Raw genomic sequence first — 13,411 nt, forward strand, 5'->3', positions numbered from 1 at the left:
TATAAAGTAATTTTACCCTTACAGTTTATGCAAATGTGAATCGATGTAGCTGTATAAAGACATGGGTTTTTGAACTGTGTGATAAATTCAGTGTCAGTAAATTATAAAGTTTCTGGATTGTGTGCATGAATAGAGGCTGGGTTTACTGCATAGAAGCACTGAGTTGTAGGTGTGAATACTGATCAGAAAACCGGGTCCATTCGAGTTAGAAACTTGTCTTCCTTAAAATGTCTAACTCTCACGAACTAATAGTTAATAGTTCTTGATTTTTGCTTTGTCATGGTATGGCGTGTATTCACGCATTGTTGGACGTAACTCAAGTCGCCATTTTGATTCTTGTGCACTGCCCCTCCCCCAACCAAAAGCGCTTGTGCAACTACGGTGGTGGCTGCCAGTGGTGGCTGCTGTTGCTGTTACTGTCACTGATTGCAACAGTGGCTCGCCTGCTTGCAGGCGCTGCTACCTCTAAGGTAGCTACCAAAGCTACCTCCGCCACCGCCGCCTCCGCTGCCGCCTCCGCCTCCTCCGCTTCCTCCGCTTCCTCCTTCGCCTCCTCCTCCGCCGCCTCCTCCTCCGCTGCCGCCACTACTACCCGGACGTGTGTAAGAATAGGTTGTATCTAAAAAATATATATATATATATATATAAAATATATATATAAAAAATATATGAGACATATAATATATATGTGAGACAAGATATTTAACCACAGTTATTGGAAAGTAGACCTTATTTCCAATTGTCGGTCTGAACTAAATTAAAATTTAACTTTGATTATGAATTACGTCTGATGCTTTAAACTGTGTTAAAATCTGTGATAGGCATTCATTCTCTAAATGTGGCTCAGTAAATGCAGTCTCATAAACTAGATCTTCAAAAGGAATTGTAAGTGAATGGGTTTAATTGACAGAAAACATAAAAACTAAAACAAAGAATTTGGGGTACACTTTTGAAAACAAGAATTTGTCAGAATTTTCCATTGCTTTTAGTTTAAAAAGTGTTAAAAACAAAATTAGTGTAATTCATTATTTACTGTGCATTTTGAATCCTAAAAATATTTGAAATATTCTCAGTGCAAAGAAAGCATGTAAAATATATAACAAATTGTGAATAAGTTAATTATCCTGATTTAATCAACATTTGTGTATATGTGCTATATGTATCTTTATGCATGTATTTCGTTGTATAAAATGAAATTGTAAGTGCAACTCAGAAAAACGCAATTAACCTTCCCCAGCACATTTTACATAAATTAGATGATTTTTTAAGAACATAATTTGTTAACAATTCTGCTTTTGATTTTGTGAACAAATTTTTAAAGTTAAAAAAAAAAGACCACCACTAAGGTGTCAGGGTACTTTACATGTTTACATGAGTTGTAAACACTGAGATGAATTTTTATTCTTTTGGCTGCTTATAGCAAAATGATGGAAGCTGATCGGCCTGGGAAACTGTTCATAGGAGGCCTCAATATAGAGACCAATGAAAAGACTCTTGAATTAGTATTTGGAAAATTTGGACACATATTGGAAGGTAATTCTTAGAATAAGCCTCTACACCTTTTCAAAATAAAAATATCTTGTTTATATTGTATAACATATAAATAAGAATACATTGATTCTTAAAACAGGAGTACTATTTTTTAAATTTTAGGTCATTACACATTGCAGTTCATAAAATGTTCCTTGTAGGCCACTGCCACTACTGAAAATGATAACAAAACAGTATCTATGATGTAGGGTGGGACATGAAAATGAAATGTGATGGCATTGGTTTACTATAAAATTACTTCCTTTTGCTACTTAGGACACTTGTAATAATGATAATAATGAAGTGTAAAATTTTGGTAGCTTATTTAGGATAAAGTAGTTGAAAAATATTCTATCTGAAAAACAAATAAAGGAGGTTTCTGCAAAGTTGTTACAGTATTTATAATGTTGGAAATATTCAAAGTTAAATATTTATCTATTATGTAAATTAAAAGGTTTAAATATATTACAGTTCTTTTGATGAAGGACAGGGAGACCAACAAGTCCAGAGGCTTTGCTTTTATTACTTTTCAAAGCCCTGCTGATGCTAAGGATGCTGCAAAAGATATGAATGGAAAGGTAAGAATCTTAGTAAGATCTTAGCTCTGTTCAGCAGTTCATGGTATTTCTGCATTGTTTTCATTTTCCTAAAATTTTTAAGGTTGCATAGTGGTATGTAAGCTATAATCCACCCATTCCATTTATTATTATTATTATAATTAGTTATATGTGACAGAAAAATGCATTTTGACTCATGTACACAAATGGAGCACAACTTTTCATTTCTATGGTTGTACATGAGGTAGAGTCACACAATTTGTGCAGAACAGTATAAAATTAAGACAGTTTGGGGGCAGGATTATATATATAAATAGGGGTATTGGGAGGGGGTTTTAGAATCTTTGAAAAATAATAGGAAGAGACTACATAAAATTTTACTTAGAGAAATTGAGATCTGAACTATGTTCCCAAAATTTCATTGACAATCAGAAAAAAACCATAGGAACTTATTGCAAGATTATTCAGCATGTATAAACTTATCTGAAAATCATGAACATGAAGTACTAAAGTTATTTCCAAGGACACATTTGAGGCAAAGTGAGAAATGAGTCAATAGAAAATGCTAAGTGGGAACAAACAGTATACCATGGTAAGAAATAAAAAGTTAATAGAACTACAATATATATAGACTATCAAATGATATTGGGAGACATATCATAGAAGAAAGTAATAAAATAGCTCTGTGGAACAAATATTGTGATATTACTTTGTGTAAATCAATTCCATTAATGTACTAAATATGTTTTCTTTCAAATACTGTTTATTCACTGAAAAAATGTAAGCATTGGATATATAGACAGTGTTAAACAGCAGTGTAGCATATTTTCCTGCAAAACATCTATAATGGTATAAATCTTTTTATATATGTTAATGTTATTTTAAAATACTAGAGGTATTTCAGAGAATTGTAGTAATTAGTATACATGCTTTTTATGATTTAAATGCAAATAACTTAATTCCTTATTTGATCATTTGGCATTGTGAATCAATCATATGCTCATTTCAGAAGAAAATGCCTTGTGGACAATATTGCTCTAAAACTAAAGTGTACTTTCAGTGAAAGTAAATATATCAAATTTAACAAATAAATTTGATATAACATTGATATGACATTTAATGTACTTGATCATTTTAGTCTTTGGATGGAAAAACAATTAAAGTAGAACGAGCCAACAAACCATCTTTTGAGGGTCGTAGTAGGCGAAGACTACCACCTCTTTCAAGAAACAGAGGGCCTCCAAGAAGTCTGAGATGTGGCAGAGGAGGAAATGGAGGAGCAAGAGGGCGTCCTTCACGTGCAGGACACTTGGGTAATATTTTAAAATGTAGGCATGTCAAGATAAGTGACACATGCCTGTAATCCCAGCAGCATGGGAGGCTGATGCAGGAGTTCAAAACTAGTGTCAGTAATTAATTAGTCACTAACAATTTCTTGAGACCCCATCCCTAATAAAAAAGGGCTGGGGATGTGGCTGAATAGTGAGTTGGGTAGGTAGAATGATCTCAATTTTACTTCAATCATGAGCAAAAAAAAAAAAATTCATTAATTAAACTGTTTCTAAGTGCTGTAGAATTTTAAGAATGATTGATGTATCTAAATCTTTTAAAATCTTACTTTTCAGTGAAATAGAATAAATTATAGGCTTAACTTTTAATTTTGGGGGAGCAGTACCAGGAATTAAACTCAGGGGCAGCTTAACCACTGAGCCATATCCCCACCCCTCCTGTTTTACCTTTTTTTTTGTATTTTATGTTAAGACAATTTTGTTGTCAGTTTTGTTGAGGCTGACTTTAAACTCTGAATCCTCCTGCTTTACCTTCCCGAGCAGCTAGGATTACAGGCATGCACCACTGTATTTGGCCATTATTTAATTATTGATACTAATTTTCTCTTTCAATAACTTTTCTGTATAATTTATTTTTTATCATACTTTGTGAACATGATTGTGTTTTTTTTGTTTGAGTGAGAACAGAATGAATCATTAAAAATGAAATTTATGAGCCAGAAATGGTGTTGGTTGTAGACCTTATAATCCTGGCTTCTTTGGAAGCTATGGTAAAATCTCCAATTTGAAGCTACCCTGGAGCACTTACGCAGTCCTTTTCTTGAAATAAAATTAAAATTACAGAGGTATAATACAGTGTCAGAAAACTTGCCTTGCCAGTACCAGGATATGCATTCAAGAAAAAGGCTCTGTATTTTTTTCTTTTGTAGTTTTGGAGATCGAACCTAGTTCACATGCATTTCAAGTGCTCTGCAATTGAGCTATATCTCCAACTTTTTTATCTTCTGAGACATGTTTTTACAATGCACAGACTGGTTTGGAATTTATAATCCTCATGCTGTAACCGTTTAGGGGCTAGGATTACATTTATGTGACACCATGCATAGTGGTATTTTGTTTAACTTTGCAGGAAAGAAAAGGTATAACATTTATTTTATAACTATATATATTACAGATTTTTAAAATTTTTTGGCCAGTTTTCAAAATACCAAATATTTAGCTGCCAATTTTGATGATGAGATAACTCATTGAAGATACTCCCAAAGTGGAATTGCAGAGTTTGCTTCATTTTAGATTATTTTTCATTCAATAAATTTACCTTGATAATTAAACTTACCAACTTCTCATGTATATGAGACTATCACAGCTTTAATTACCACACAATTGAAATACATGGTTTTATTTTTGCCATTTAAATAAAATTGTTTCACTATTTAATGCACATTTCATAGACATTACATTTTTATTAAAGCTGAACCTTTCCTAAATTTATAGTTAATTTATTGTAAATGAATTCTAAATGTTTTATGTTCAGGTACTTCCTTTTTCTGATGAATCCTGTGATTAGTTCTCAGGAGGATACATCTACTTATGTTTGGATGATATTTTGGTTAGGCCTGTAATCCTTTAAAAGAATTATTACCAATGTTTACATAACTGCAGTTTTGTTTTTAAACACAGATGATGATGGATATGCTCTGAATCTCAACATGAGTTCTTCTAGAGGGCCATTTCCTGTTAAACGAGGTCCATCTTCAAGAAGTGGAGGTCCTCCTCCTAAAAGATCTGCTCCTTCTGCTCCAACAAGAAGCAATAGTAATGTGGGAGGACGAGGTAAATGATGACTATTAGTATAAAGACAGTTTCTTATGAATGGAATTAGTTTACACTATATGGAAATATGAATGAGAACTAGTATTTTAAACTGGGTACTTAGGATTCATCTCAAGAAATGAGAGAAAAAATAAGACATTTTCTGATTGTGAGCTTATTTACTCTTCATCTCAAAATCAGTCGATTAAATTTTAGAGAGGAAATATTTCAGTTTCTGATTATAAGTGCAGTGTGTGTAATCCAACATTGAAGTGAAGAAAACATTCCTTTTACTGAATATAAAATTTTTCTAAATTGTCTTAGAGTTTCTGCCAAAAATCTTTATTAGGTTTAGTTTTGATAGGAATTATGGATTCGGACTTCTTATGATATTTATTTGAACTTTTGAGGTATCTTTAATTGAGCTGCTTGTTTCCACTGTATTGTTTCTAGTCTAGAAACCACAGCTAAATGTTTGTCCTTAATTTTATTTATTCATGAAAGTACTTTAATTTAAAGATATGAATGAAATATTTAAAACTTTACATAATACCATAGTGAATTTCACCATTAGGGATATCCACAGGACATTTATTTTAAAACTATAAAAACTGTAAATAAATAGCAGACATATTAGTGTAAAAGAAGGGTAACTGAGGGAACAAGGGAAAGGGGGAGGTGATAGAAAAGTACTCAGGACTGAATTAGAAGAAATTATATATCCTGCTTTTAAAATTATACTAGAATTAATTGTAATGTTTTTTATAACTAATATAAGCCAATAAAATGTATACATAAATTATTCCATAGAATCCCTGGTCTTGGTGCCTTCTGTACCACCATAAAGTTAAAGTGACTTTTAAAGACCACAATAATGCTTTCATGCATCAATTTTATTGATAAGAATACTTAGAACATACATGAAAAAAATATTTTTACATTGTCAGGAAATTTCTCATTGGGGAATGTAAAATAAAGAATAATATGTATGTTTAATAAGAAATACATTACTTTGCCATTTAGCAGAGTAGCAGAAAGTACTGTGGGATGAGCTGATTTTTAAAATGATAGCTTGAATACTTGAATAGGTATCAGGCATTTTCTTGACTGTAAATCATAAAGTACAGTTAGTTATGATATATATGAAGAAATTACATTAAACAGAGACATTTAAACTTAGTTCCTGTGAACATATTAGAAAATAACATGAGATGAAGTAAAATCAAGTAGAATAAGTAGTTTTGAGAAACTATAAAACCTTAGGTTGATTATGGGAGGCAATCAAGGATGATCCAGAAAGAGTGTTTTGGTTTGGTTTGGTTTGGTCTTTTTGCTTGTTTTTGTTTATTTGTATATTTGTTTGTTTTGATACCAGGGATTGGACCCCTCACCCCTTAAACACTGAGCCATGTTTTTGCCTTTTTAATATTTTTTTTAGAGCAGATTCTCACTGGGTTGCTCAGGGCCTGGCTAGTCGCTGAGGCCAAACTTGAATTCAACCTGACCTCAGATTCAAGCCACTGAGAATATAAGCATGTGCCATTGTAACAACCAGCCAGAAACAACTCTTAGTAAAGAAGTTATCCTTGCTTGTGTAATTATATCAAAGTTGATTATACTGTATAAAAGATTTAATAAAAATGTAGTTTAGTATATAATATCTGATAATGTAAAGAATTTGTGAAAAGTATAGCTTGTTCTCTCTTGCCCTTTAGTGTAGTACAAACTTGAAAATACCAGTACCAGTTTTACATTTTATATATAGAAAATCTCTGAAGATAGGTATTTGGTCATTGACTTTAGAATATACATGTATCCAGTACATTTATATTAGACTAGCATGGAGACGGAAAATAAGTAAAAGACTTTGACCACCAGGAAGTAGGAGTATTAGTTAGCATGTGAAGATTTCATTATATGTAAAAGTTCCACATTTTGAAAGAGATAACTGTTCAGATGGGCTTTCAAATAATATTAATAATATGCAGGATGAATTATTATTGGTCATCATTATAAAGGGATAGCTGTTTATGTTTTAATTTTTCACCTTAGAGGTAGAACCAGTATCTCGGTGATATTCAGGAAGTTAGAATTAAAGAATTTTCTATGTGATAGTCCTATAAAAGGTAGTAGTGTTTGTGTGGGAGATAGATTGAAGATTAATAAATTTTTTCAACTAAGAAAAACATGCATAGGAAAAGTGAACAGTAAATATTTGTCTGTAGATATTGCATGTTTTTTTCTGTCCTCAGTATTTATTAGTGATTCATATGAAAAGAAAAATACTAAGTAAAAAAGATACACACACACACACACACACACACACACACAGATATATGTATTTGAAAGGAGCATTCTTAGCTATTAAGCGTGAGTTTTCATTTTGGGGTATGTATTTTGATTTGATTTGAAACAAACATTTGTCTTCAAGGTACATTAGGATGAATAATTTAAAACAGAAGAAATATTTAAACAGATTTAGGAACTTATAGTAGTCTATAGAAAGAGAAAAAAATGAGGAAAGGCATATAATAACCATTAGAATCACATGCATTAGAGGTAGAAATTTTGATGCAAAGAATAATAATGAGACATTATTGATGATCAGTTCTGGTGGTAGGAAACATAGTTTGTACTCATTTTTTTCCTTTCCTATTCATTTTAGAAATACATATTAGAGTTCTTTGTGGCATAATTCTACAAAAATGAAATATTATTTACTCTAATTTAGTATACAGTAATTCCCTTTCTCTTTCTTCTTCCCCATTTACATTCCTCTACTCAACTTTCCTTTATTTATGATTCTTTTTTTAATTTTAATGTTTTAATTTATTCTAATTAGTTGTACATGACAATAGAATGCATTTATACATTTTGATAGATCAGACATAAATGAAGTGTAATTTCTCTTTTTCTGATCGTACCATGTGATTTTCTTTATTAGTACCATGAGGATATAAATGACATTCATTGTGGTATATCATACGTACATAGGAAAGTTAATTGTACTGTGAGTTTTAAAATAATGAAATAAAATTAATATAAAGGAAAATACAGATTCTACAGTTTATAAAACATAAGGTGACTTCAGGAAAGAGTGAATATGAAAAGAATAATGGAATAACTTTTAAGACAGCAAAGTAGTGGTATAGGATGGTTCCTGACTTAACGTTTTCACATTAGTATTTGTTTTTGCAGTAGTAGAATAAACAATACACATTCAGTAGAAGTTATTTCTGTTTTTAAATTTTGAGGTTTTTCTTGACCAGAGATATATGCAATATTATATTCTCTTAAGATGTTAGGAAATGATAGTGAGACACACTGTCAAATCCAAGCATATTGCTTGGAAAATAAACACCTATTTTCTACAGTACACTATGTACCTATGATGATAGTTAAGATATATAAATACATTTTCATTGTAATGGTACTTTTAGTTATATGTAATACTTATTATGTTAAATGCTTATAATTAATTATATGATATACTTACATTAAACATTAACAGTTATTAAATACTAAACTACTTTTAGCTTACAGTGATTGCTTTGGATTATGTCCTTCTAAGTCAGGGAGTATTAATACTTGCAAATGCCTTTTATAGCTATAAGAATTCATTAAAAGATATTTATAAACAGATTAAAAAATAAAACAAAAGCGTACTGAGACCTTAAAATAATTGGTTGTAAGAATCATGTGCACAAGGAGTAAGCGGGAACTAGGTTATGATAATGCAATTTAATTTTTTATAATCTGGCATAATTTCATGTTTTGAGGAGCTATCCAATGATTTTAACCAGAATAGCAATACAATTTGAATATCAGAAAGTATTTAAATCTTTTCAAATATAATGTTTAAATATTTTAAAAATAGATTTAAACATTTACATATTTAACATAGAGGAATAAATGTGCTAGAAGTGAAATTTACAAGTCTTCTTAAAAAAGTTTCGAGATGGATCACATGACAGATGAGAAAAGTTGATAGATAAAAAAATATTAAAGAGGAATACTTGATTGAATAATATTCCTAAAACATTTAGCCCAGAATTTTAAGGTACTACTACCTACTAATGATAATTTAAAGATAATGTAAAATGCAGATATATAGAAATATTACAGAAGATCAGATTTTAAGAATTAACTTTAAAGAGCAGAGAGGAATTAGAGACGGAATCTTAGAAAAATTCTAAAATATTTTGGAGAGGACAAAAATCAGTATTTTAATTTTTTTCTGTGAAACATTGTTAACATGGAATAGTGACAAAATTGTTTTAAAATTAAAGGTCCCATATCACGTGGAAGAGAGAATTATGGAGATGGGCCACGCAGAGAGCAAGTCTCATCACGAAGAGATGATTATGTGTCACCAAGAGATGATGGTTACTCTGCTAAAGATAGGTAAAGGAAACTATTGAAAATAATTTATTGTTCAGTGATATATTTAAAATTAAATATTTTAAAGTGAAATGTGCTATAATCAACTTCATGTAATAAACATTTCTATAATTTTAAATATTTTATTACTCCCCTGTTCTGGGGACTTCATATTAATGAAATTTTTTAAAAAAGTGTGTGTGTGCACACGCATGTGTGTGCACTTTTTTTCCTTAAGGTATTTTCAAAATTCATCCACATTGTAGCATGCATTGATAAGAGTTCTTTTTCTACTAAATAAGTCAGTTAGTTATATAAATAACAGTCTATTCCTAAATCTTCTTGGGATATTTCTACCACAGAATTGATAGGTATATTTATATACAAATATTTGAGTACTTGTGCTCAATTTTGAGCATGTGTGTATGGAATATCTGGTCAATATGATGTTGTTTTAACTATTTGAAGAGCTACCATTTTTACATAAGTACAGCAGAAATGGACCAGTGTTTCAACTCTGTGTCCTGTACTTAAGTTTGCATTGCCTGTTTTTGAAATTTTATGCCACTCCATCAAGTATTATAAATGTGTCTCAATATTAAGATCTTATTTGCATTTTTCTAATAGCTAATTATCATCTTTCTTATTTGGCATATGTTTTTCTTAGAGAAATGTAAGTATTTTGCTCATTTTTTCAATTGAAAATCTTTTGTTATGATTGAGTTTATAGTTTTACAGTTATTAACACTTACTTTTTTAATTTATTCCCTTAAGTTACTCAAGCAGAGTTTATCCAAGTTCCCGAGATAATAAGGATTATGTTCAGCCACATAGAGACTATGCATACCGTGATTATGGCCATTACAGTTCTCGTGATGAACATTCCTCTAAAAGCTATAGGTATAGTAGTTTTTTAATCAGCTAGATTATTTGAAGTTTTTAATTCTAATATTAAAGGTTTTTTTTAAATTTAGTGATCGTGAAGGCTATGGTGGGGGTCGTGATAGAGATTATTCTGATCATCCAACTGGAAGCTCTTACAGAGATTCATATGAAAGTTATGGTAAGAGTTTTATCTTTGACTTGTAAATCATACAGTTATATCTACCTGTCTCAGATTATTGTTTTAAAGGAATTTTACTTAAGGGGGGAAAGAATACATAGCATGGCTTTCTTGATTAGCTTGGGGATTTGTGTTATTTTAATAGCTTTAGTTTAAGTGAAATTTTGTAGGGATTTTGGCAATATCATCTTCTTTCCCACTTAAGGAAAATCATAACATTTTAAAATAATGAGAATGTTTAATTGTATGAAATATAGGAATGATGTAAATAGTGGACATTTAAACCCATATTCATTTCCCAAATACTTAATACACAAAGTCAGTACGATAACCAAAAATATTTATTATTATTATTTCATTTGATGATTGACCCTATAGGGAGCTCCCGTGGTGCACCGCCTACACGAGGACCCCCACTACCTTATGGTGGAAACAGTCGCTATGATGATTATAACAGCTCACGAGATGGATATGGTGGAAGTCGGGAAACTTATTCAAGCAGCCGAAGTGATGTCTATTCAAGTGGTCGTGATCGTGGTGGTAGACAAGAACAGGGGTTCACATCTTCCATGGATAGAGTGTACAATGCTCCTAGAGAATCATATAGTAGCTCCAGATGTGGAGGTTCTGGAGGAGGTCGTGAGGGAAGCCGATCTGAAAGAGGGGTCAGAAGCAGATACTAAAAATAACACTCAGTTGTTTACCAAATTTTCCATAAAAAAAATAAAGTACTAATTCTGTTACTTGAATACTACTAAAAGGAATATGTTCATTTAGGGAAGGGAATGTATTAACTATCCCTTCATGAAATGTTTTTTGTATTTTAAGAAAACTGTTCAAAATAATTCCATAAATGTTTCTGTTAACTGAAAAAAAACATTATCAGTTTAGATTTAAAATAAATATTGTTAAATTGTTCAAAATAAAAATTTGCATGAAATCTCAAATTTGTTTTTGATTGCCATGTGATATATATGGTTCAGAGGAAGGAGGATTGTCTTTATTTTATTGTCCCTTTTATAATTGAACTAAATCTTTAGAAAATTAAACATGTTACTTCACCACACCAGTGTTTACTTGTTATTCAGTTTATCAGGTTAACAGAGTCATGTTTATCTTTTGTATAAAAGATAAGAGAAACATCCAAAGAGCATCTAGATTCTGGTTATAAAACTACAAATAAAAATTAAGTTATAGCCAGTATTGAGGCTTACTTAGAACAAGGCTGAAATATTGCACTTCAATATTGTACTAATGAAACAGAAATGCATAGTTAAGATTCCTACATATGACATAGGTGGCAGCACCAGCTTTTTACCTGCAACCCCATTGATTTCTCTGTGTATAGGAGAACATTATAAAAATTAGTTAAAATGGAGAAGATTGAAAGTGCACTGTGATTTGGTAAAGAGGTTCTGCATGTTCCTTTGAAAGAGTAACAAGAGATGTCATTTTTAAGACATTTTAAAAAAATCAGTTTTATAAAATTCACGTTTATGGTAAATTCACATTTAACCTTTCAGTGCCTTAGTTAATATAGTTTTGAATCAGTTTTATTTAACTATAGAGGTTTTTATACTCTGTGTTCAGAGACCTGTTTTTCAAGGCTTTGTTCTCAATTCATTGGAAAATCTTTTATACAGTCCTAAAAAGGACATAGATGTGGTGTTGGGAATAAATCTGAAAGCTGTTCAGGACCATTGGTCACCTGAACCTTTGATTTCAGTGTCCAACATGGCTGTCAGACTATAACACTTGGCATTTCCAACTATGCAAGTAGCTCTATATTTAAATCACAGTATAAAATTGATTGGCTGTATTTTAATTTCTAACAGGTTAAATCTAATAGAGTCTTTAAGCAACATAAATCTGTAAGTACTGTCTCCTACCTGTGGAGATCTACCTACAAAAAGCTACAAGATGTTTGTTTCCTGTTTTATATGTGGGTACACACCTGTGCATTTTATTGGTGAGTCTGTATTTGCACTTGGTCCATAAATAAGTGGTATTAAAATTGACATTAGCTAAATGAGCACTCATAAATCAAAGTTTATATAAAAAATGGACAAATGTTCAGTTCATGTGACTTAAATTTCAATTTAGGTAAACAGATAAGAGTAAAGATGTCTTTAAAATTACTAATGCAAGTTTTTCTAGTGGTCAGACTACAACATGTTTTTGTAAAATGTCTATAATATCCATTGTGTTTAGTATTTTTCTTCAACAGGGAAGACACTGATAAATCTGTTAACTATACTTTTCTGATGTCCTCTTTTTTTACAGTTAAAAATGAGTAAATTAGATTTAACAAATGGAATCAGTCTTCATGAATGTGTTTGTTAAAGGATATATCTATGTACAAAAAGCACTAAACAAATTCCTAAATACAAAATCAAGTACTCTTAAATTCTATAAGTCAGTAAATCTAAACATTAAATGTGTGTTCATAAATAGGTAAATAGAAAAATCTTGAGATTGCTTCATTTCACTAAAAACAAGGTTACTAAGTTAAGTAATTATACATGCAAAATACAAAGTTTTTAGTTTGGTTTCAATTAAAGTACTATAAAAACAAAGTTTAACATCTTAAAGGAGTAATTTGTCTAAAAAAGTTTCATAAGAATTGTTTCAAAAGAACTATAAAGCGATCAGCAAAGATAAGTTTCTAAATATAGAAATATGTTTTAATATTAAAAGTAGGAAAATGTTTCTAGCTTAGAAAGTCTTGTAAAGTTAAATTTTTAAAAATTTCTTAAGTTGCAGGAGATTTATGAAGGGTA

General features: G+C 30.7%; 1 protein-coding gene across 1 annotated transcript; it reads left to right on the plus strand.

The window, feature by feature from the left end:
* Window positions 1–1,424: 1,424 nt before the first annotated feature.
* LOC124973033 (RNA-binding motif protein, X chromosome-like) lies at window positions 1,425–11,314 on the plus strand. Its single transcript, XM_047537246.1, has 8 exons — window positions 1,425–1,533; window positions 2,002–2,108; window positions 3,226–3,400; window positions 5,057–5,209; window positions 9,478–9,592; window positions 10,343–10,468; window positions 10,543–10,631; window positions 11,010–11,314. The coding sequence occupies exons 1-8, from the start codon at window positions 1,425–1,427 to the stop codon at window positions 11,312–11,314; spliced, it is 1,179 nt and encodes a 392-aa protein (XP_047393202.1).
* Window positions 11,315–13,411: the final 2,097 nt, after the last annotated feature.

This window comes from Sciurus carolinensis, chromosome Y (genome assembly GCF_902686445.1).
Source record: "Sciurus carolinensis chromosome Y, mSciCar1.2, whole genome shotgun sequence".
Lineage (NCBI taxonomy): Eukaryota > Metazoa > Chordata > Mammalia > Rodentia > Sciuridae > Sciurus > Sciurus carolinensis.

Bases quoted from the DNA above. Each gene is read 5' to 3' on its own strand.
- LOC124973033 (XM_047537246.1), top strand. From the start codon at position 1,425: ATGATGGAAGCTGATCGGCCTGGGAAACTGTTCATAGGAGGCCTCAAT. The intron at 10,469-10,542 runs GTATAGTAGTTT...TTTTAAATTTAG, and splicing joins CATTCCTCTAAAAGCTATAG to TGATCGTGAAGGCTATGGTG. The intron at 10,632-11,009 runs GTAAGAGTTTTA...TTGACCCTATAG, and splicing joins AGATTCATATGAAAGTTATG to GGAGCTCCCGTGGTGCACCG.